The following is a 24,246-nucleotide window of genomic DNA, read 5'->3' on the forward strand; positions in this document are numbered from 1 at the left end:
TGTAAACAATTAAATTCACGGAGACCTGGATTACTGTTCACAAAATGTAATATATTCAAATTAACTTCGCTAAATAAGAAAATCCATTTCAAACATCTTCAAGACTCAAAAAGAACACACACAATAACATATTTTTATCATTTTATTAGGAAGAATTCCAAATGGGTTATGAAGAAAACTTACTGAGTTTGATGAGTTTTCCAAAAACTCTTAATGAAGATATGTTCACCAATAAACAATAAAACATCAGCAGAACTATCATATACTGGGCAAAGAGTCAGGCTGATACCAAAAAGCAACATGCAACATAAAAAAGATACAATATAATGGAAGACAATCTGCTGGGTATTAAAAAATCATCTCAATATGAACTCTTTGCAACCAGCACAGAACTAATTAGCTATCAAATCCAAACCACACTAAGGTAAGCTTGGCTGATGAAAAGCCAGGATTCAATAATGGGGAGAAAATAGAAGGTCCTCAGTGCAAGAGATCTGAATAGTGTTTTGGAGCATTTCCCTGGCTGGTACAAGCAGGATTAGAAAATCTTTTTGGCAAGGGAGAAAAATAAATACAAATGGAATGCTACATTTTTTTAAATCAGCAGACTGTCCCAGGAATGATAAAGGTATCAGTAAAGTAGCAAGGGGATAACTTTAAAACGTTATTTCTTGTGGGCTCAAAAAACATTCAAAACGGATTTATTTAAAGGTGTCACAATAGCTATGTCCAGGCATTTAGGCTTAAGAGAAATAAAATTAAAAGAGGACACTTTTTTTCCCAAGTTAAGGAGAATTTCTTTAAAACCAAGCATATTGCTTAATAGCAATATTATACTTGGCAAACAATAATTGGCAACAAAACAAGTTTAAACGCTGTAATATTCTGCCCAAACCAGTCCCAGATACTGTTTAATAACCAAGATGCAAACTAATTTTGTTGTAACAAGCCTAGACCAATTCTATCAAATGTGTCCTTGGTTAGATATCCAGTTTCATTTAACGTTTTGAAAGCTCATTTGACAGCCAGTCAAGTCCCTCATACAGACCAGTTCCTTGTGTAGCACAAGTGGCTTGAACATACCACTGTAAAGAAAGAACAAAAAATACGTGATTAACAGAATACTATATATAACCACAGTCTTTAAAATTTCTTAATCAGAAAATTGAATACTTCCTCCCAAATGCCCAAGGTATTATTTAGTCAGCAGTTACCATAAATGTATAGGAAAAAAGTAAATGAAAAAATTAATATCTAAAACTAAAGGAATAATGGCATAAATACATTAAAGTTTGCATCTTACAAATGTTTAATTTTATAATGGTCTCACTAACTATTGATTAGGAGTGTTCTAATACATGCTTCTCACAAACTCTTGCCACATTTAAATCTACTCCTACTGATTCATTATTAGATTTAATCAATGATCTAGTCCTTAATCCGAAAAGAACATTCATAGGAAGATTAGTAACTAAGTACCCACCAGGTCCTTATAACCCTCGTTTCCCATAAAACTAAGTTCAAAGTACAGAAGGCAAAATTTTGAAAAAAGTAGGAGCTGCTGATAGAGACAGGCTTTTCAGATAACTTCACTATCTGTATGTAGTCTCATGTATTCTAAAAAGTTCCACTTTTTAAACTGGTAATGAATTATATCTCAGTAACTCCATGAAATACCATGAAAAGCTAACAAAGAACAAGAAAAAGATCTAGAAAGCAATTTCATTACCTTGAAGGATAGTTTATTTTTAATACTTTTCTTTACTGACTAGTTTTATTCTACCTTACAATAAAGACTTCGCTTTAATATTGCCAACTTCAATGCAAGTATACAATGCTACCAATTATTATTTGAATATCAAACACCCAGAAACCTAGAAGGCTGGGAAAAGGCATAAATTATTATCTGCACAGCACTGGAAACTGGTAGCATTTACAGTTTATCTTGTTTAAATCATCCTGGGACATCTCAAACATACTATACAGTTATTGCCACAGCACAGTATTTACCTTGTTGACAACTTAGTAAAAACCTTGTAAGGCAGAAGTCACACTATAGTTTGTGATATCTTTATATATAAAACAGTATATTGTGTTTTCCCAGTATTTAAATCACTGACCTAAACAAGCTACTGGAGAACAAGTATAACATTTCTTATAATTTTTTTTAAAGCTTATTTATTTTTGAGAGAGAGACAGAGCACAAGGGGTGTGGGGGCTGGGCAAGAGAGAGAGGGAGACATAGAATCCAAAGCAGGCTCCGGCTCTGAGCAGTCAGCACAGAACCCAACGCAGGGCTTGAACCCATGAACCACGAGATCATGATCTGAGCCAAAGTCAAACACTCAACCAACTGAGCCACCCAGGCACCCCTCTTATAATTTTAAATTCAAAACTTGTTTAATGTCATAATTATAGTTCACAAGCTTTTGATGTTAACAGGCAAACAGTAAAAAATAGTATTATCTAAAATATGGCTGCTAAATACTGCAGTTTTTTTTTTAAAACATTTTTTTTTCAGAAATACTGCAGTTTTAATAAGAAAACCAAATTACAAAATACTTGCTGCAAAGCTATTTAAAAGATTTTAAATTAAAATTAACAATATCAATAATCTTTACATAATTCTCATCAAGTACAATTTTCTCATAAAGTATTTATCAATACTAAATGGTTTGAGGGTAAAGTTAATAAAAATCAAAATAAAGGTATCTGAACATTTGGATCCTTAAAGGATAAATATTAAATGTTAAAAAATGGAGAAGATATTAAAGTAGTTTAAAATTGAACACGCACTTACAAAAGCCTGAAAGGACTCGTATCTGTAAGCAAGAGTATATTACTGTATTTTTTTAAATGATGTGCTCATTATCTATTCAAAAGGGACAATTAATATGTATTTAAACTGAATACGTGCTTAAACAATTAAACTATTAATTCTAATAGGAGGTTAATACAAATCTCCAAATACTTACTGTTCTGTTACGAAGAGACTGAAGACCTAATTTATCTGTCATTTCACTGATGGCCATAGCATTTGGCAAATCCTGTTTGTTTGCAAAAAGCAGCAACACTGCATCTTGCAACTCATCTTCCTGAAGCTGGAAATTAAAAGCTGAGAGTTTAACAACTAACAAACTGGAACTCAATTATTGTCACAAAGGAGGGAAAACACTGTCTTCCTATATATATCACTTATTCAACATTAAATACATTATTAAACATCAACATAATTTCACTACATGAAGTTCATACACGCTTAACAACTTAAACCTCATATCCTTCAATTTTTAAATCCCAAGCAAATAATCATATGCCTTTCAAGTAAAGCAAAACTATTTTTCAAGCCAATTATCCTGCACTCCATTAAAGTAAATCATTTATTTCAGCTTTCATGATCATCCATTAAGAGTCAGGATTGGCAAGGACCAGAAACACAAATGGGAATATGTATTTACGGCAGAATCTTATGGTACTCAGTAGTAAAGTTACTGAGAGGATTCTATTTGGACTTGTATTCCTTTCCAGCCAGCTGGACCATACACCAGTAGGACAACAAAACAATGATTATGGTATTAGCAGTATCATGAAAAATACAAGAACACAAGAGTATATTACAATAGGAAATAATATAAGAGTAAATAAGTAATAAGTAAAAGTATATAGAAGCTGGCAGGCATGAGTACTGACACATGACACAACATGGACCAGCCCTGAAAACTTATGCTAAGTGAAAAGTAACGAAAAGTTAAAAAGACCACATATTGTATGATTCTATTTATATGAATGTCTAGAATAGGCATATACACATATAAAGTAAATCAGTGGTTGTAAGGGCTGGGGGTATGGGGTGGAGTAGGGGAAGGAATGGAGAAGAGTTCTAGAGAATTTCTTTCTGGGTCAATGAAAATGTTCTAAAAAAGTAGACTGTGGTAATGTTTGCATAATTTTGTATACTAAAAACCAGTAACTTACACATTTTAAATGAGTGAAGTTTATGGTATGTGAATTGTATCTTGATAAAGCTGTTTACAAAAAGAGTAGAAGGGGTGATATTTAACTCATCAGACAAACTACCAGTGACTTAGTTACACATCTATTGGCACAATGGCTTTACAAACTGCACTACAGTCTTAGAAGTAATGAATGAGAATTAAGACTTCATTTCAATAAATATTTTATGGCTACACCATGAAACCATGACAAGGTGCCTCTAGCAAGATTCCTCAATAAATTTTCACAATATAAATACAGCTGACCCTTGAACAACTTGGGTTTGAACTGTGTAGGTCAATTTATACATGGATTTTTTGCAGTACATTACTGTAAACACATTTTCTCTTATAATTTTCTTAGCAATTTTATCTAGCTTACTTTGTTGTAAAAATCTGGTATATGATACATACAATATTTGAAATATGTGTTAACTGTTATTGGTCAACAGTAGGCTATTACTATATTACTACTTAAGTTTTTTTGTGTGTGAGATAAATCTAAAATGAGATTTATTTCAATAAAATACAACTGACAGTTGAAAAAAAATTGATATATGAATATCCTTTTCTAATTTTTCTAATATTTTAGTTGACGGACAAATGCACAGAAACATTCCAACTGAGAGTTGGGACTGCCAGGAATATTGCAGAAAAAAGGTCCACGTTCAGCAGAAAGCTGGATTACAGGTCTTTTGGGGCCCTTCCAACCCTAAGATTTTCAGATTCTTTTAGAGTATGCCAGTCACTTTAAATATATTTAAAACAACAGATTTCATGTTATAGCGTGAAGCTACAAAAAACTGCAGGTATTAGAAGAGTTCCAAAAACACTAAAAAATGTTTACTCCAAATTTGCTATTTAAATGACCTATCAAAGACTGAAACAAAAAATGACACAATGGAATTCTTATTAGATCATGGTATGATTCTTCTCAAGCTATAGAACAGGCTCTTTAAAGGTAAAATCCTCTGCCCAACTGCTTTACTCCCTAAATGAGGTTTTGGAACATATGTTGAATAAATGTGTATCTCTAATTTGTAGGTTTTGTTGTATTGGCTTTATCTTGTCTGAATTTTCCATATTGTCCCATTTGTAGGTTTTGTTGTATTGGCTTTATCTTGTCTGAATTTTCCATATTGTCCCATTTGTAGGTTTTGTTGTATTGGCTTTATCTTGTCTGAATTTTCCATATTGTCCCAAATCATCTTTCTGTTTACTCTTTTCAGTCTGTATTTCCAAAAGCTTACTTTCTGAAGCTTGTTTTAATTGTAATCTCTTCTTCCCAACATCAAGCAGTTTTTCCTCCAAATCCCAGATTCCTGGTGTGATTTCATTATTAATTTAGCTTTAGTACATGTTTCATGTGATCCATGAGCACACTTGGAGTTAATTTTCTCCAGATTTTTTTTAAGTGCAGTCGAAAGTTGCATCCTGTCTAACACAAGCTTTTTCATTTCAAAAGCAATTTTCCAGGTCTTCAATTTTAGCTTCAATTTGCTTATCTTGCATGATTTGTTCTACTGGAGTTTTGTTTTTGTTTTTTTCATTTACATGAACCACTGAGGTATATTCCAAGAGTTTTTTTGTCTGTGCTCTCAGCCTGAGCAGAAGGGTCGAGCGGTCCTTGGTCCCTGGGCTGCACCACCTGGGCGCCGGTGGCCTGTGCTGCCCGCCTTCCCCGCCTCCTGCTCTGGAGTCCAAGGGCTTGGCAGCCGCTTGCTCTTCAGGCTGCTTCTCCATTGTGACTGGCAGGAAGAGCTACCACCTGGGATGGGAAGATGCGGCCTCAGGAGCCAATATTCCCACCACTAAACTGTAGCCCAGAAAAGCAGCAGTTTTTGAGGATTCAAAAGTAATATGTGGATTTTCAACTGTACATATGGGTGGGTGGGGCCTGAGCTGGCACCCTTAATCCCCATGCTGCTCAAAGGTCAACTGTGTATGAAAACAATCTGATACATGACAAAGCCAAAATACCATCATCAACTGAAATACTACTACCTTCAGGTAGAATTCTTTATCATGGCTACTATTACAAAACATTTCAAAGTATTGGTTATACAGGAACAGCACAGAGAAAACCAAAACCTTGCGAATAAGGGATTTGAACCAAGATTCTTACATCACAAAAGTTTCAAAACCATAGATTTTTTATCTATTAAATAAAGGACTGGACTAATGGAGACATCCTCAACCAGAGACATATATCACCCATGGGGCACTCTAAAAAGCTGAGCCTTCTTCTCAACTTAATGAAGTAGCTACTCTTCTGTGTGTTTTTTAAAAGGTCTGCCGGAGACTTTTACGTGCATGGTTCTTTCTAGAAAAATTCATTTCTGTAATCTAATCACAGTATGGTACCATCCACTAACAATACCGCTGTCACCCTGAAAAACATATCTTGCAAACAAAAGATTTAAAAAATATTCTTACCATTTTCTGCAGCTCTTCAGCTCCTTCCTGAATTCTTTCACGATCATTACTATCTACCACAAAAATAAGACCCTGGGGAAAAATTGTGTAAATAAATTATTAACCGTTGACTTTAAAGGAGACACTAAATATAAAACATAAGTAAGTACAAGCAAAAAAACCATACTGAGTTAAACGTTAAGGAAGACAATGTCTCCTTATTAATAGAAAAAAAAAAAACAGGGCCCTAAGTACTAAAAATGATTTGAGCACTATTTGTGATTTTAACTCATGTTATTTAAAAAAAAAAAAATCTTGGGGCGCCTGGGTGGCGCAGTCGGTTAAGCGTCCGACTTCAGCCAGGTCACGATCTCGCGGTCCGTGAGTTCAAGCCCCGCGTCGGCTCTGGGCTGATGGCTCAGAGCCTGGAGCCTGTTTCCGATTCTGTGTCTCCCTCTCTCTCTGCCCCTCCCCCGTTCATGCTCTGTCTCTCTCTGTCCCCAAAAAAATAAACGTTGAAAAAAAAAAAAAAAATCTTGGGGCCCTGGGTGGCTCAATTGGTTAAGCGTCTAACTTCGGCTCAGGTCATCTCATGGTTCGTGGGTTTGAGCTCTGCAATTTGGCTCTGCACTGACAGCTCGGAGCCTGGAGCCTACTTTGGATTCTGTGTCTCCCCTTCCTCTCTGCCCCTTCCTGCTTGTGTTCGCTCTCAAAAATAAACATTCAAAAAAATAGTAAAATAAAAATCTTACTCTTAACCAATTGATCACTTTTTTCAACTACACTAAGAATAAATTTTATCCCTCTTACCTCACACGGGAAAGCATAGATGGGAACAAAAGATAAAAGAATAAACCAAAGACTCTAAAGATCCATGAATTTACTAACTGAATTAGCTTATTCAGTCAAAGGCAAGCACAAAGTGCTTTAAAAAAATAAGAGGGGGAAGACGCACCCTACAGTAGTTTTTTTTTTTTTAATGTCTATTTTTGAGAGAAGGAGAGAGAGAACAGGAGCAAGGGAGAGCAGAGAGAGAGGAAGACACAAAATCCCAAGCAGGTTCTAGGCTCTGAGCTGTCAGCACAGACATGAGGCCTGAACTCACAAACTGTGAGATCACAACCTGAGCTGAAATCCAATGCTTAACCAACTGAGCCACTTAGGTGCCCCTACAGTTTTTATAGGCTTCACAGGAAAAATCAGTTCTGCTCCATAATGTTGTTGACCTATCAAATAAGAAGACTTTTTTTTTTTTTTAAGTTAAGCTCAATGTGGGGCTTGAACTCACAACCCTGAGATCAAGAGTCCCACAGACTGAGTCAGCCAGGTGCCTTCAGATATGAAATTCTTTTTTTATTTTTTAAAATGTTGATTTAGGGGTGCCTGGGTGGCGCAGTCGGTTAGGCGTCCGACTTCAACCAGGTCACGATCTCGCAGTCCGTTGAGTTCGAGCCCCGCATCAGGCTCTGGGCTGATGGCTCGGAGCCTGGAGCCTGTTTCCGATTCTGTGTCTCCCTCTCTGTCTGCCCCTCCCCCGTTCATGCTCTGTCTCTCTCTGTCCCAAAAATAAATAAAAAACGTTGAAAAAAAATTTTTTTTTAAAATGTTGATTTATTTTTGAGAGAGAGTGAGTGTACATGAGAGCAAGGGATGGACAGAGAAGGTGCGGGGGGATAGCTGACAGCATAGAGCCTGATGCAGGCTCGGACCCACAAACTGCGAAACCATAACCTGAGCCAAAGTTGGCCACTCAACCCACTGAGCCACAAAATTCTTAACAAGAAGAAAAATAGTAACCATTCTTATTGATATTCACAAATATTAAAATTCCATGCTAGAAAAGAAATGGAATTAAGGGAACAGTTAGGACTTCTCTAAAAACTTTCAAATGGAAAAGTATAAAATTTTCAACTGGAGTAAGAAAGAGAGGGCAGATTACCTTGATAGTTTTGTTAAAATCTATTCCTATTAATACTAAAGTGATTACTTTAAAAATTATTCTCCCTACAACCCTAACCATTGAAGTATTTCTGATCATTTGTCACTTTAGCACAAACTGTCTTGTGCTTATTTATGTCAGTAACTTGATTAAATCCACTGAGAGCATAAAATCCACTTAAGGCAAAGGGCTACATTATTTTCTATTTACCCCTCAGGACCACCACAGTACTAAGCTTGCCAGGTTTACCAAATATTTATTTTAAGCTATGGTCATTAAATAACAATTTCCTTTGGTCTAGCAAATTTCAAACCCATTTCCTTTATCTCTGCTGGAAACCATCATTTTAAACATCCTAACCATTGAAAATACTTCTGGTGCTATGAGAGCCAGTATGGCATAATGGAAAGATAACCAAATTCAAATCTCAAGACTACTTATTATATGAATTATCTAATCCTTGAACATGTCTCCTCTTTTATAAAACAATGCCATCAACTTTATAAGCCAGTTAAATGTAATCATAGAGGCACAAAAAGAATCTAGCATCGTACTTGACTTATCACAGGCATTTAGGAAAAGTTGTCTCCTTCCTCTTCTATTCCAAAAGCCATTCCTTTTTTATAATTTCTTTTTTAACATTTATTTATTATTGAGAGACAGAGAGACACAGAGCATGAGCAGGGAAGGGGGCAGAGAGAGGGGGAGACACAGAATCCGAAGCAGGCTCCAGGCTCTGAGCTGTCAGCACAGAGCCTGACGTAGGGCTCAAACTCACAAACTGTGAGATCATGACCTGAGCTGAAGTCAGACGCTTAACCGACTGAGCCACCCAGGTGCACCAAAAGCCATTCCTTTTTAGAATCTACCCTTTGGAAGAGGCAATGCCTCCAAAAGGGATCTAATTTTATCTGGATTACTAACAACCCATTTTTATTCTCTTTTAAAATGTAGGGGCACCTGGGTGGCTCAGCTGGTTAGGAGTCCAACTCTTGATTTCAGATCAGGTTATGACCTCAGGCACTGGGTGTGGAACCTGCTTGAGATTCTCTCTCTCTCTCTCTCTCTCTCTCTCTCTCTCTGTCTCTGTCTCTGTCTCTGTCTCCCTCTGCCTTCCCCACCCCCTGCGTCCTGCACACAAGTGTGCTAATAAGAAATTGCTAATTAAAAATAAAATAAAATAAAATATAAAATAATGCTATCAGTCCCAAAGTAACACTATTGGGAGAGAGAAGTATTTCAGCAATAAATTCAGAGTTATTCACTTCCTGGGACAACCCAGAATCAAGAATGTAGAAAAGCTAGGATTCTAAAGATAAGTTCCGCTACAGTAAGAAAAAACTACCTAGAAGGGCAAGTATTTACTTATTTAGAATAGCAAAACAATTGGAATTGTCTAATGAAGGAAGAGCAATTTACTACAACAAACACTGTGTCCTGGCTTGTTAAAAAAGTTACAAGCATGATTAAATGGTATTGGTTTCTTTTACATTTTATAGCTAAAAGAACTAACCAGGAATGCTAGAAAAGCTGGTGTTAAGAGCTTAGCCGAGATTACATCAGGTAACACATAAAACTTTCTCCTACAGGAATGAGTTCTCAAGGAAAAAATACTTGGACTTTTGATTATAAGGTGATCTAAAGAGGCCAGGAATGGGTCTAATCTCAATTAAGAGCTCAAAAGTAAGTTACAAAGCATTGTAAACAAATCTAGAATAAGATTAGGGTTACTCTCGTCAAGAATAACAAATTAAGAATTAGCAAAGCTTTACTTCATCCCTAATTTTACTTCAAAAACATCTTTCCTAAATGAAAGGACTATGACTTGCTTTACAATAATCTAAAAGGTGAATTACATAAGAGAGGAATATCGATTAAACAATACTGGCTATATCCTAATAACTGAAGTTGGGTAACAGAGATGTGGAAGTTTATATGCTATTCTCTCTACTTTTGCATACATTTTTTTTTTTTTATTTAAAAAAAATTTTTTTTTTCAACGTTTATTTATTTTTGGGACAGAGAGAGACAGAGCATGAACAGGGGAGGGGCAGAGAGAGAGGGAGACAAGAATCGGAAACAGGCTCCAGGCTCTGAGCCATCAGCCCAGAGCTTGACGCGGGGCTCGAACTCACGGACCGCGAGATTGTGACCTGGCTGAAGTCGGACGCTTAACCGACTGCGCCACCCAGGCGCCCCTACTTTTGCATACATTTGACAATTTCCATAATAAAGTTTTTTTAAGCATGTGACTCTTACCAAAATAGCTTTTTTAAAAAAATGTTTATTTATTTTTGAGAGAAGGAGAGAGAGAGAGAGAGAGAGCAAGCAGGGAAGGGGGAGAGGGAAAGGAAGACAGAGAATCCAAAGCAGTGCAGAGCCTGACACAGGGCTCGAACCCACAAACTGCGAGATCATGACCTGAGCCAGTCAGAAGCCCAACCAACTGAGCCACCCAGGTGCCCCTCAAAATAACTTTTCTAATCACAGCTAACGAACAGAAACATTCTTATTTTTAAATAAAAAAGCATGTTATTTACTGGACATGACATACTACTTAAACCTGGTAGTTCCAGCCACTCATGGAGGGTATTCACTGCCACCTGGTGGCAATATACCTCACTTGCATACAATGTTTTATGAGTTGGAGACCAAGAATGACCTGTGCAAATCTTACACATATGAAGTGTTGGTAACATCACACATTACTTAAAAAATGTTATCTATCAACTCCGGTAATAAACAAAAACTGATGAGAAACTTCTCCTGTGGTAGAAAACACGAGTGGGGTGCCTAGCTGGCTCAGTCAGTTAAGTGTCTGACTTTGGCTCAGGTCATGATCTCACGGTTCGTGGGTTCAAGCCCCGTATTGGGATCTGTGCTGAACACTTTCTCAGAGCCTGGAGGCTGCTTTGGATTCTGTCTCCTTCTCTCTCTGCCCCTCCTCCACTCGCACCCTGCCTCACTCTGTCTCTCAAAAATAAATAAATGCAAAAAATAAAAAAAATTTTTAAAGAAAACACAAGTGAGTTGGAACAAGTTTAAAGAGACATGTAGAACAAGAACCACCTCTCCAGTCTTAGGTAAGTTATTCTAAGCTTCAGCTTGCTCCTATATAAGAGTTTGCCTAGAGAAGTGATTTTCATGAGGGAGCAATTGTGTCCCCAGAGGATATTTTGCAATATGTGAAGATATTTTTGGTTACTGCAACTGGGTGGGGTGGGGTTTGCTACTGGCACCTAGTGGGTAGAGGACAGGGATGCTGCTAAACATCCTACGATGCAGAGAGCCAACAATAGTTACTCAGCCCAAAATGTCAACAGTGCTGCTATTGAAAAAACGTATTGTAACAGAGCCTTGCTCTTCAAAGTAAGGTCCTAAACCAACAGCATCAGTACTACCACTGGAGAACCTGCTAGAAATGCAGAATCTCAGGCTTTGGGGCACCTGGGTGGCTCAGTTAAGCATCTGACTCTTGGTTTCAGCTCAGGTCATGATCTCATGATTCATGGGTTCAAGCCTTGCATCAGGCTCTGTGATGGCAGCATGGAGCCTGCTTGGGATTTATTCTCTCGACCTCTCTCTGCCCCTTCCCTCCTCGTGCTCTCTCTCTCAAAATAAATGAATATTAAAAAAAAAAAAAAAAAAAAGAATATCAGGCCTTAGCCAGGCCCTACTAAACTGATCTGTAAATACCCAGGTGATTCATATGCACATCAAAGTCTGAGAAGCACTACTGATACATAGTTTATATCTACAGAAATTTCAAGTCAAGTTAACAATCAGCACTTTGGGATTTTTTTTAAAGCTCCCCAGGTGAATTCTAATGTGTAGCCAAATTTGAGAACTCCTACTCTACAGGATTACTAAGGTCTCTCCCATGCCACCATTATATATACTACGTGAAAATATAAAAATATCTTATAAACCAACAAGGTAGATCTACATTAATTTTTTTTCTTACTGTATTTTAATAAACACTTAAAGGGGCTAAATTAAGGAATATTAATTACCCTTTATTCATTAAAAATCATAATGATAAGTTATACAGACCTTACTTTCTAGACTAAGAACAAAACCAACAGAACTACTGATGAGACATCTAATTTAATCTTGAAAATCATCCCCCCCCAACAACTAATCTTCCAAAATATTGTTATGATGGCTATGTAAATCTTCCACGTTGGGTAATTTAGCCTTCAAAGGCATGAGTGAGAGAGTTCACTGAAGAATACGTAAGCAATGGTAAGAATCCCAACTCACAGAGTAAACACCAACACCCAGTCAAATAGTAGACAGTAACAGAAACTTTAAAGCATGAAACATATAAAGAAAAGTTATACAAACTGTACAGCATTCCTTACCTGGGTATTTTGGAAGTAATGCCTCCAGAGAGGCCTAATTTTATCTTGACCACCAACATCCCATACTGTGAAACAAATGTTCTTATATTCTACTGTTTCCACATTAAAACCTACAAAGAAAAAAAAGACAGTGGTGCAAAATGTCATAAAGAAAATAGACCCCTTTATTGTGAATTGCCTCAGAATTGCTTTTTTAAAGTCCTACTAGATAATTAACAAACTTAAAAAGAATCTAAGCCAGTTATAATGATAGATATATGCCACAGGACATTTATCCAAACCCACAGAATGCACAAAACCAAAAGTTAACCGTAAGGTAGACCATGGACTTTAGATGATTATAATGTGTCAATGAGGTTCATCAATTATAACAAATGTACCACTCAAATGAGTGATGTTGATAAAGGGAGAAGCTATATATACATGAGGGTAGGGAGTATATGGGTAATCTCTGTACCCTCCTCTCAATTTTTCTGCAAACATAAAGCTGCTCTAAAAAATAAACCTTAAAAAACTGTTTCAAAATTAAACCATATTCTACTTCACTTTATAACATACTACTATGATATAAATTAAACTCATCTGTAAACTTTCTTACCAATGGTAGGAATGGTGGTGACTATCTCCCCTAACTTCAGTTTATACAGAATGGTCGTCTTGCCAGCAGCATCCAATCCAACTAGAAAAAGACATTATAGATTTTAAATCTAGACTAAAAGCACATACTAAGAATTAATTCTACAATAAACTCATAGTTTGAAAGCAAAAGTCAACTGGACAAGGCACAAATGAGTTAGAAATGAAGTTACTTCATTTCTGATCCCCAAGAGCAACATTTGCTACACAAAGCCTTTCCGTTTTTCTTTCTAGACCTAGAGAGACAACATGTAGTAGTGAAAAGAAAAGAGTATCAGGCTGACTCAGGCTCTAGTCTCTAGATTTGCTTTGCCACAAACTAGTTAACTGCCTTTATAAACAAGTCACTCTAGAAAACTGAGACCAGAGAAATTAAGTATAAAACAAGGAGAGACTGAATCATTTAATCTAAGATTTTTTCCAATTCAAGTTCTTACTAATTCTATGAACTACTCTCATTTTTAAAAACACAAGTCACAAACTGAATCAGAAAACACACAAAAACAAGTGAATAAAGGAGCGCCTGGGTGGCTTAGTCTGTTAAACATCCAACTCTTGATATCGGCTCAGATCATGATACCAGGGTGGTGGGGATTGAGTCCTACTTGGACTCTCTCTCCCCCTCTGCCCTGTTCCCTCATTTGCATGCTCACCCTAAAAAAAATTTTTTTGGGGGGCGCCTGGGTGGCTCAGTTGGTTACAGTTGGTTAAGCGTCCGACTTCGGCTCAGGTCATGATCTCGCGGTCCGTGAGTTCAAGCCCCGCATCAGGCTCTGTGCTGACTGCTCAGAGCCTGGAGCCTGTTTCAGATTCTGTGTCTCCCTCTCTCTCTGACCCTCCCCCATTCATGCTCTGTCTCTCTCTGTCTCAAAAATAAATAAACGTTAAAAAAAATTAAAAAAAAATTTTTTTTTAATTAAAAAATTCAAAAAATGGGGATGCGTGAGCAGTTCAATCAGTTAAGCATCCAACCTCAGCTCAGGTCACGATCTCACTGTTCGTGGGTTCAAGCCCCACATCAGGCTCTGTGCTGACAGCTGAGAGCCTGGAGCCTGCTTTGGATTCTGTGTCTCCTTCTCTCTCTCTCTGCCCCTCCCCCACTCATGCTCTCTGTCTCTTAAAAAAATGAATAAACATTAAAAAACATTAAAAAATATTAAAAAATTAAAAAGTGAATAAAAATTATCTTTAAAAAAATATGTAACCATGCCCTAGTCTCCAAAGGAAGATGGGGCCAATTTTACCCCAATTTATATCAATTCCTACATCAAATGCACAGAAATGAGAACACAAGATTGGTTAATTTGGGCAACCAAATAGCCCTATCATATTCACCTCCAATGTAACTAATGTCTAAATTCTTTAAATGACTCCTTTGAGGCAGATACAAGTAGGGAAGAATGTGCTTATTTCTGAAGAAAAAAAAATCCATACTGGAACAAGATGGTATATTTCTTTATTACATTGATAGTAATGAGCAAATTAAATGTTCATTCTAAGTATGAATCTCTCAAAACCTGCATATTCTACATTGTTTGCTAAACCCTTCCAAATGAAAGGCCAATATCTAATAGCTTCATCGAATTTATCACTGTTCCAAGGACATCACATTTGCCCACCTAGATTTACACTATCCCAGATTTTGAAATGAGTTCAACTGAGTATTAATTTAAGCAAGGATGCTTTTTAAATATTTAAATCAAAGCATGACTTGGCACATGTAACAAATGCTATTAAGTTGAAAAAACAAAGAAATCACCCCACTTACCTAAAACAGACCTAAAGGCCACAGGCAATTTCAGACCTCCTGTACCCATGTAACAACCGTTTCTTTTTAAAAAAAAAAATTTTTTTTAACGTTTATTCACTTTTGAGAGACAGAGAGACAGAGCATGAGCAGAGCAAGAACATAACGTGAGCCAAAGTTGGACGCTCAACCAACTGAGCCACCCAGGTGCCCCGTAACAACCGTTTCTGCTCTGTACCCTACAAAGGTAGCTTTAAGATCTCTCTGGACACTCAAGCAATTTATATCTTCATATCTTGTGTCCTCTAATCAAACGGTGTTCCCTACTTCTTCATACTGAGATATTCAGGTTTATTCTTTCCAAAATACTATGACACTTACTAGTCAGAGTGAGCAGCCAAGCCCTCACTCACAGGCATAAGAAAAACCACTGGCACCAGGAGGTGTTTTGTTTTTTGAGTATGGGACAGTATCAAAAAAAAATCAGGAAACCTAATTCTAAAATATACACAAAGAAACAAAAGAAACTGCCTCAAATATGACAGCTTCAGTAAAAATACAGAAAATGAAGAGTAGAACAAGATGATTGGTTCCTTGTTCAAAAAAGCGGTCTCTTGGAAGAGTCCTTCTCAGGTGATTTTGATAAAAAAAAAAAAGTTTTTAAATGTTTATTTTTAACAGAGAGAGACACACACACATGCATACACAGCACAAGTGGGGGAGGGGCAGAGAGAGAGGGACACACAGAATCCAAAGCAGGGTCCAGGCTCTGAGCTTGATGGCGGGGCTCGCATCAAACTCACGAGCTGTTAGATCATGACCTGAGCCTTAAGTCAGACACTTACCCAACTGAGCCACCCAGACACCCCTTGATCAAATTTTAAAATAAAGTAAAATGCACCCTGAAGTAACTAAGTCACAATATGATTAAACCCAAGTCAGAAGAAGTGAAACTGAGATACTGATCAGAAAAAACACGAGGGGCACCTGAGTGGCTCAGTTGATTAAGCATCAGACTCTTGATCTCAGCTCAGGTCTTGATCTCAGGGTTATGAGTTCAAGTCCCAAGTTGGGCTTCATGCCCAACGTAAAATAATAATAATAATAATAATAATAATAATAATAATAATAATATTTAAAAATAGATTTATTTAAAAGAAAGAACAAACGAACATGAGCTAGGTTTGAGAACTATGGCACATGCCAATCAAACTCAGTCAAACTGAACCTCACACCATCACTGAAACAATTTAAATACAAAAATACTAACAGTGAATGGAAGAAACCCAAGACAAATTATGATTATATAACTATTTTAAGTTCTAGAAAAGCAGAGGTAACCCAATTTTTTTAAATGAAAGCGTTACACCCACTCATGTACATAACTAATATTCTTCTACTTCTACAGTTAGAATTTTACACAATAAACATGTGTTACTTTCATTTAAAAAAAAAATCCCAAATAGCAGATTTCCTTTATTAATATGTTGGACTGGTTACATTTCCTAATGAATCTATCAGGAAGATGACTGCTTTAAGAGACTTGAATATATTTTTTATGATTATTTTTAATAAAAAAAAATAAGGGAAGGAGTATTTACAAAATAATGCAACTATAAGGCTTTTTCAGCAAGTTATTTTTAAAATAAAAATTGTGGGGTGCCTCAGTGGCTCAGGCAGCTAAGTGGCCAGCTCTTGGTTTCATCTCAGGTCACAATATCAAGGTTCATGGGATCGAGCCCCAAATCATGCTTTGTCCTGACAGTAGGGAGACTGCTTGGGATTGATTTCTTTCTTTCTTTCTTTCTTTCTTTCTTTCTTTCTTTCTTTCTTTCTTTCTCTCTCTCTCTTTCTCTCTCTCTCTCCCCCGCTCCCCGCCGCCCTTCCCCAACTTGCACCATGCTCTCTCTCTCTCAAAATAAGTAAAACTTTAAAAACTGTAGACAACAGTTAAATGGCTCACAGCCACATACAAGATTTTTAAATCACAAGAGTTTCTTTTGAGTTGCACCCAAAATAATAGTGTTGTAATAAACGCAAAGCAGAAGTTTTTAAAAAGAAATTTCTACTGCGAGATTAAAGATGCATAAATTAATGTGTACCACCACTTAAAACTCACTGTATAGTTCTTTACTCAAAAATGTGTTGATCTAACAATTTTGCACTACTTTAGTCATTTCTTATGTATTTCCTTAATGTGGCAATATTTGGCAATGAGATTTCTCCACAAAATGAAACTATAACCAATTCTCAACTAGCCAAGATAAGACTCTAATCTGTACATTCCAGTAATGTCCTCCCTCCCTTCCACCCCCATAAACAAGTCACTGTATTGAAAGATATACTGGAATTACTTGTTCTCCTTAACTGAACCTGCACTTTGACCAAAGTATTAACAGCAGCAAAACTACCCCCAAAATCTTTACCAATCGTTAAAAAGTATGTCTACTAAAATGTAGCAGCAAAAAATATTCTAAGTTAAAGATGCTAGATCCCAATGATCTTTACTTAAGGAAAAAAATGCAAAAAAGAGACTTAGATGAAAAAAGTGTATTTTCAGATGGGTAAAATTTCACATAGGATTATTTCTTCTTCATGTTTTCTTTTATCTTGTAAAGTTTCTACACGAAAGCTTGAAATACAACTTCACAATTATTTAAAAATAATTTAAATTGAGTGCTTACTGTGTTTTGAGCACAACACTGGGTGGATTCCATACATTTTTATAATATAAATCTCACAACTATCCTCCATTTTTCACACACAGCATCTAAGGTTCAGAAATGTCCCCAGAATCACAGGAGTAGAACAGGTATGCAATACCACAGGTCTTATAGAGAAATTAGATCTCTCATACAAAGCTGATGGGAATGTAAATGGTATAGCTGATTTGGAAAAGTTTTGTCAGCTCCTCAAAATGTTAAATATAGTTAACACAGAACCCAAGACAATTAAAATCATATGCCCATACAAAAACTTGTTTTCAAACGTTCACAGCAGCATTACTCATAAGAGCCAAAACGTGGAAACGATCAAACTTCCGTCAAATGATGAATGGATAAACAAAATGTGGTATGTTCATATTATGGAATTACTCTTCAGCCATAAAAAGGAATGAAGTACTGAAACATGCTATGAGCTTTGAAAACATTAAGCTAAGTGAAAGAAGCTAGATACTAAAGGACATATATTGTATGGTAACATTATGTTAACTATCATGGACACACAAATCCATAGAAACTAAAAGTACATGACTGGTCGCAGAAAGAACTGGGGAAGAAGGGGAACAGTAACTGCTAACAGGTATAGAGTGTCTTTCTAGGCTGATTAAAATGTTCCAAAATTAAAACTGGTGGTGGTGACACAAGTTTGTGAATACAGTAAAACCTATGAATTGTATACTTTAAAGGGATAAATTTTATGTTACATGAATTGCATCTCAACTTTTTAATTAAAAGAAAAACAAAAAAAAAACCCGAAGTATATGCCAAAGCTCTCAAAAGATATTTATATACTGCCACCCTGCCTTTAGTTTTCTCTGATGGACACACTGTATCTTAAAAGGTATTTTATCTAATTCCTCAGAAGTCTGACCATCAAACCTGAAAGCGAGGCTGCCAGGTGAAAAGAAAAATTATTATAAGCTTAAGTTTTACTTCTACCCAATACATCAGAAGTATCTGCACTTTGATCAATGTGTTAATTAGCAGCAAATTATCAGTCTGAAAGCCATTTGCAATAATGCCAGAAGGTGCATCTAAAAATTGTTGTATCAGCTTCTAGTGGCATCAAACTAAAGACTTTTGCCTTTTCTACTGTTTCCTTAAATCACATAACTAATCAAAAGGGCTTTTTTTTTAAGCCTGATAATTATGTGTTCAACCAATGACCTGAGAAAATGCTAATATGCTAAGTCAAAAAGAGAGAACACAAATATCCTCTCAAAAGCCTGAAAGTAAATATAATAAATGTTAACAACAGTGAAATGGTGGAATTATAGTTATCACTTTATTCTTTTCTCATATTTTTAAAATTTAACAAAAAGGACATGTTGTTTTTATTTATTTATTTTTTAACGTTTATTTTTGAGAGAGAGAGACAGAGAGACAGAAAGACAGAACGTGAGCAGGGGAGGGGCAGAGAGAAAGGGAGACACAGAATCCAAAGCAGGATCTGAGCTGCCAGCAGAGCCCGACGTGGGCCTCAAACTCATGAGCTGTGAGATATGACCTGAGCCAAAGTCGGATGCTCAACCAAATGAGCAACCCAGGTGCCCCAGGACATGTTATTTCTAGAATGAGGACATTAAAAATCACACAATAAGTGTATTTACAAAATATGCTAGGGAAAAAGCATGAAATGCCACTCCTCAGCTTGAAGCCTCATTTAAAATATTAGTAACATTTTTCAAATTGGCAAATAGAGGAACCTCTCGTGCCACCCCCCAAAAAAACAGTCACAGTCACATATAAGGCAATACAAAATTATACCGTACTTAGCAATCTTTTAGAAAGCAACATTTTTTCCAGCTTTTCAATAGCAAGAAACTTTCAAGTTCAAAGAGTGCAAGATTAATAATTCCTCTATAGAACCTACATTAGTGTTTTCCATGTAAACAAAACTTGGGGGAGTCATCTACAAAAGTACATCTTACCACAGATCAAGACACTGGAGATCAGTCTAAAAATAAGATAATGCAGGGCTACATGAGAAATCTAAGATGGAAATTGGTCATCTTTGAATTTAAGCTCAATAATATAATTCACATGAGTGATTTCCCCAAACAAACAAAAAAAAAACTATACAATTTCTGTCAATCTATACATTTGAAACACTGTATTGGTTTTTAATTACTTAACTACAAGCTGTAACTTCAAACATCTTTTAAAATTACTTGAACTTTCTGGGAGAACACGTGTAGGAATAAAATTTTAAACTTAACAGTAATTTGGCAAACCAGACTCATGAGCTAACTACTACCATCTTTCAATAACACTTTAAAATGATAAAGTCTGAAAGTCACTTACTCAAGAAGGTATGAATTTCATGTGAACCTTATAAAGGAAAACAAAGCCCACATACCTGCCAGAGAACATTAATATGAAAATAAACAACAAAAGAACCCAATTAACTCCTAATTCTTAAACTTGAATGGGGCCTGCCCTATTCACCTTAAGAGTGATTATTTATGCAGACACTCATAAAGCTAGACCAAAAAAAAAAAAAATCATTTATCAAACTTCCAAATCACCTCTTTCCCTACCCACGCACATATCCTTCTAAGGTTATGCTTCATCTGATGAGTTACTACAAAAGTTGACCTTGTGACTGAAGTGTTTTTAATCAAGGAAATCTGATTATCCCAAAACTAAACTGCAAAACAAGTATAGGAAACCTGAGCAATAAAACATTTAACATAAAATGAGTTCATTCCAAATCATGACTTCGATCCCTTGCAAAGTTAAATACTTTTTCATTTTCTTTCAGTCATTATTTTTTAGGGGTAGGGGGAGAAATGCTCCTCTAATATAGTAAGTTTAGGAAAGTTCTTAGAGCATAATTCTACCTTTCTTCTCCCTCTGAAACTTTTAGCCATCACAGAAAACTTAGAATGTGAAACAGCAATTAGTTTAGAATGTATCTTAAGTAAAAGGACCAACTCAGTACATTTCCAGGAACACAACTAGGTACTAATTTCTTTAAGGAACAGCCTGGAAATTCATTTATCACAGTCCAAAGTCCTTCCCAATGACTTCAGATCCTTTTCAGACTGTCAATTTTCAGCCACCTTAAAAACTTAATATGCTTGTCCTCCTTTAAAAAATTGTCTCTAAAAATGAAATCTAAAAAACTTTTAAAGAGAAAACATTTGGACACCTTTCTGAATGAATTATTAACAATTGTTCCACGAACTGTGAAGAAGCTGGAATAACAAACAGTTAAGTGAAAAAAGAACTAAATGTGTATGTCCTTAACCTTCATACCCCTCCAATTACTGATTCTTGCTTTGGAAAACTTTCAATGGTAGTAGAACTAGAAAATAAAACTTCCTCCCCACTGTGGAAAATCTAACGAACCGACAAGTTTCAACGTTTAAAGTTAGAGGGCTCCTTGTGGCATTACTCAGGCCCACACAGCTTAGCTGTGATGTAGAGGCTACTCACAGTAATATGGGGGAGGGGTAGCTCCTATCACCCAAGTGACATGCAAGCCTCTTCTCCCTCAGCTGGAATAACTAAAAACAGAAAAGCTGGCACCGAAAAGCAGTGTTTTAAAAGCCTATTTCCCAAACAATTAAAAAAAAAAACAAACCCCGCTTTGTAACTGTCATTTAACAAGGCTACTCTAAAGTTGAGTGTCAGGATGTTCAGTTACTGGAAATTTGTTACCGGCTTAAAAAAAAAAATAGCTTTAAAAGTTTTTTTTCATTAAACTTTAGTCAGCTAGATAAAAATCAATTGAAAACCAAAGAGCATAAACCAAATATATTTAGTTTTTGAGAATGGCCAAAAGATAAGGGGACATTAATAAGGAAAAGAAATAAATACGAAATGGAATCCAGCGCGAAGTTTGGCGAAGGGAGCGCTGAGGACTCCGGACTCTTCTGAAACCTTGGGTGCTCCCTGACCACCGCTCTGGGCCTGGTCACTTCCTGGCCCGGCCGGCTCCGGGCTCCTGGCGACGGCTCGCTCACATACCACTGGAGTGTGCAGAGTGTGTACACGGTGCAGAAAGGGGGAGGAGGAAGGCTAGAGTTGTTCTGCCTCACTTCGGACCGCTGCCCACACCGGAGAAGAGACGAGCCAGACCGCACTCTCAGAATGGGCCTCGCCAGTGTCTTCCGGGCTTAGCGAGATGGGAGTTCGCTTCCCCCACATCTGCGCCCGATCTTGTGTAGCTTTCAGTAAGATCAAGTAGAGAAAACCACAGCCACAAGGAAGAAACCTTGCCCCGCGGCCCTGTCCAGTCCTTTTACACAGATCTGGGGCGACCGCCCACCTTTCGCCCCATTGTTCCCCGTTAAGAATTCCTCCTGACCCCGAGCCCGCCGCCCCTCCCCCACCACCGCGGGCGGAGGGGCAAACAGGCCCCAAGGCGGCCCCTAGCACCCACACCCGGCCTTACCCGATCCCTACTGGGGCCTGCCCTCGGTTCTCGGCCCCTCACTCACCCATCAAAATGCGCATCTGCTTCTTGCCGAAGAGGCGGGAGAAAAGGGAGGAGATGGTGAGGCCCATGGCAGTAGTGGCACTTGCGATGGGCAGGAGCAAAAGGGGTTTTGGGGCGTCCCCGGGCCTTCTCTTTTCACTCTCCCGACAAACTGAGCGAAGGAAGACGGGCTGAAGGAGAAAGAAGACGACAGACACGGCTCACTGGCCGGCGTGTCGGACGAAGCTCCAGAGCAAGAATTAACGGGGCGAGGACCTGCTCGACGACTGGCGCGGCAGCTCCGGCTCTGGCGTTTTAGGCTTTTGCTATGCCACGTCACGCGGTAGCCGCGGCTACTCCGGCGGCGGCCCGGCCCCTCCAACGCGGACAGAATCGCGTCACCGCCGCCCCAACCCCCTGCGCTTCCGGTGCTGCCTGAACCACTGCGCCTGCGCACGAAAGGGATTGGCCAACTTCGGGGACGCGATTCTCTGGCAGTTGTCTCCTCCCGGACGTGGACAATCGGGGCGACGCCAGTTAGCACATGCGTACTGGGAGACGGACAAAGTCCCACAATGCCCTGGCTGGTCACTTCCAATCAGAGTCTAGGCGAGACGCTTCCGCCCGGATAAATACTTTCGGGAGGCTGTTGTCCTTACTTCCGGAAAGGCGCTCTGTGCATTGTGGGTTAGGAAGTGAACCTGTTCTTCCTGCCTTTGAGCGACCTACTCTTAAACTGAATGCGCGCTGGGGACTCCCCCGTCCACGAAAGTACACGTTTCATGCGCAGCACTAGGCACTTCCCCTAGTGGAGAAGTGAAGACGGGCCCTGCTTTCCCAGGAGATAAGTGGTTAAAAGCTGTCGTGCAGAGATAGAGGCTGTGGCCTAGACGCATTGACCTTTCCGCTCCAGGTCGTAATGAACATCCCCTAATCTTATGTCAAGATGAGATCGCTCTGAGACATTTTCATCGACTAGTGCAGCTTTTTAAAGAGAAGCCAACGAGGAAGGATTGTTTTTCGTGTACCTTTTCTCTCTCTGAACCCTGGAAAGCTTATTTCTTATTTTGAGAAAGTGGAAAGCCTTCTCACTTCGAAAAATATTTATGATCTTGGGGCACCTAGGTGGCTCAGTCGGTTAAGCCTCGACTTACTTCCGACTTGTCTCGGGTCACGATCTCTCTCCCGGTCTGTGGGTTGGAGCTGTGCTGACGGCTCAGAGCCTGGAGCCTGCTTCAGATTCTGTGTCTCCCTCTCTCTCTGCCCCTCCCCACCTCTCTTTCTGTCTCTCAAAAATAAACATTAAAAAAAATAATATTTATAACATTACTGTTTTCCAGATTACCAAATAAGGTATATATCCTATAAAAATTTTTTTTAAAGCACGTTCCCCATAATCTTCGCCACATCACCATTATTTCCTCTACACCGTTATGCAGTTTAGGATTAGTAGCTCCTCCTACCTACACCTCTGTTATCTTAGTTAAGTCCCCATCACCAACCCTTCAGATCTGTTTAACTCCCTTGGAAAATATTTTATTGGTCTCACCAGATGAATTACTCAGGCTCAAAGAATCATAGCCTCTCTTCGTTGTTACGATTTCACACTTAATATTATTGACAAACTTCCTCCCTTTCCTCCACCCTTGTCTGAAAGCGCTGAGAAGGCAGGACTCTAGTCCGTTTTTATATATCATTGTATTCCCCGGAGTTGGCACACCATGACACTCAAATATGGTTGAGTGATAGAGGGATGGCTGAATACACTGTTATAGCCATACTATGTAATACTATCAGAAGTTAGAATAATACAGAATTATATATTCTAATGAAAAGGTCTCCAAGACACAGCTAGTGGAAAATACCAAATGATGACTAAGCAGTGTGAAAAAATATAAAAGTGTGGATTTCCCCTGTGTGTGTGTGTGTGTGTGTGTGTGTGTGTGTGTGTGTAAATGCAGAATAAGAATTTTGAAGTGGAATCTGTTGTGGTGATAGAGGTTA

General features: G+C 37.9%; 1 protein-coding gene and 1 pseudogene across 1 annotated transcript; both read right to left on the reverse strand.

Annotated features, from left to right (window-relative positions):
• Positions 1 to 129: 129 nt before the first annotated feature.
• On the reverse strand, positions 130 to 22,656 carry ARF4 (ADP ribosylation factor 4). Its single transcript, XM_047849480.1, has 6 exons — positions 22,265 to 22,656; positions 13,309 to 13,389; positions 12,711 to 12,820; positions 6,429 to 6,500; positions 2,976 to 3,101; positions 130 to 1,085 (listed from the first exon to the last, which is right to left on the reverse strand). Exons 1-6 carry the CDS (start codon positions 22,329 to 22,331, stop codon positions 999 to 1,001), a joined length of 543 nt encoding a protein of 180 aa, XP_047705436.1. The 5' UTR covers positions 22,332 to 22,656; the 3' UTR covers positions 130 to 998.
• Positions 3,017 to 6,421, reverse strand: LOC125160493 (centromere protein H-like; annotated as a pseudogene).
• Positions 22,657 to 24,246: the final 1,590 nt, after the last annotated feature.

Source organism: Prionailurus viverrinus, chromosome A2 (assembly GCF_022837055.1).
Source record: "Prionailurus viverrinus isolate Anna chromosome A2, UM_Priviv_1.0, whole genome shotgun sequence".
Taxonomy (NCBI): Eukaryota; Metazoa; Chordata; class Mammalia; order Carnivora; family Felidae; genus Prionailurus; species Prionailurus viverrinus.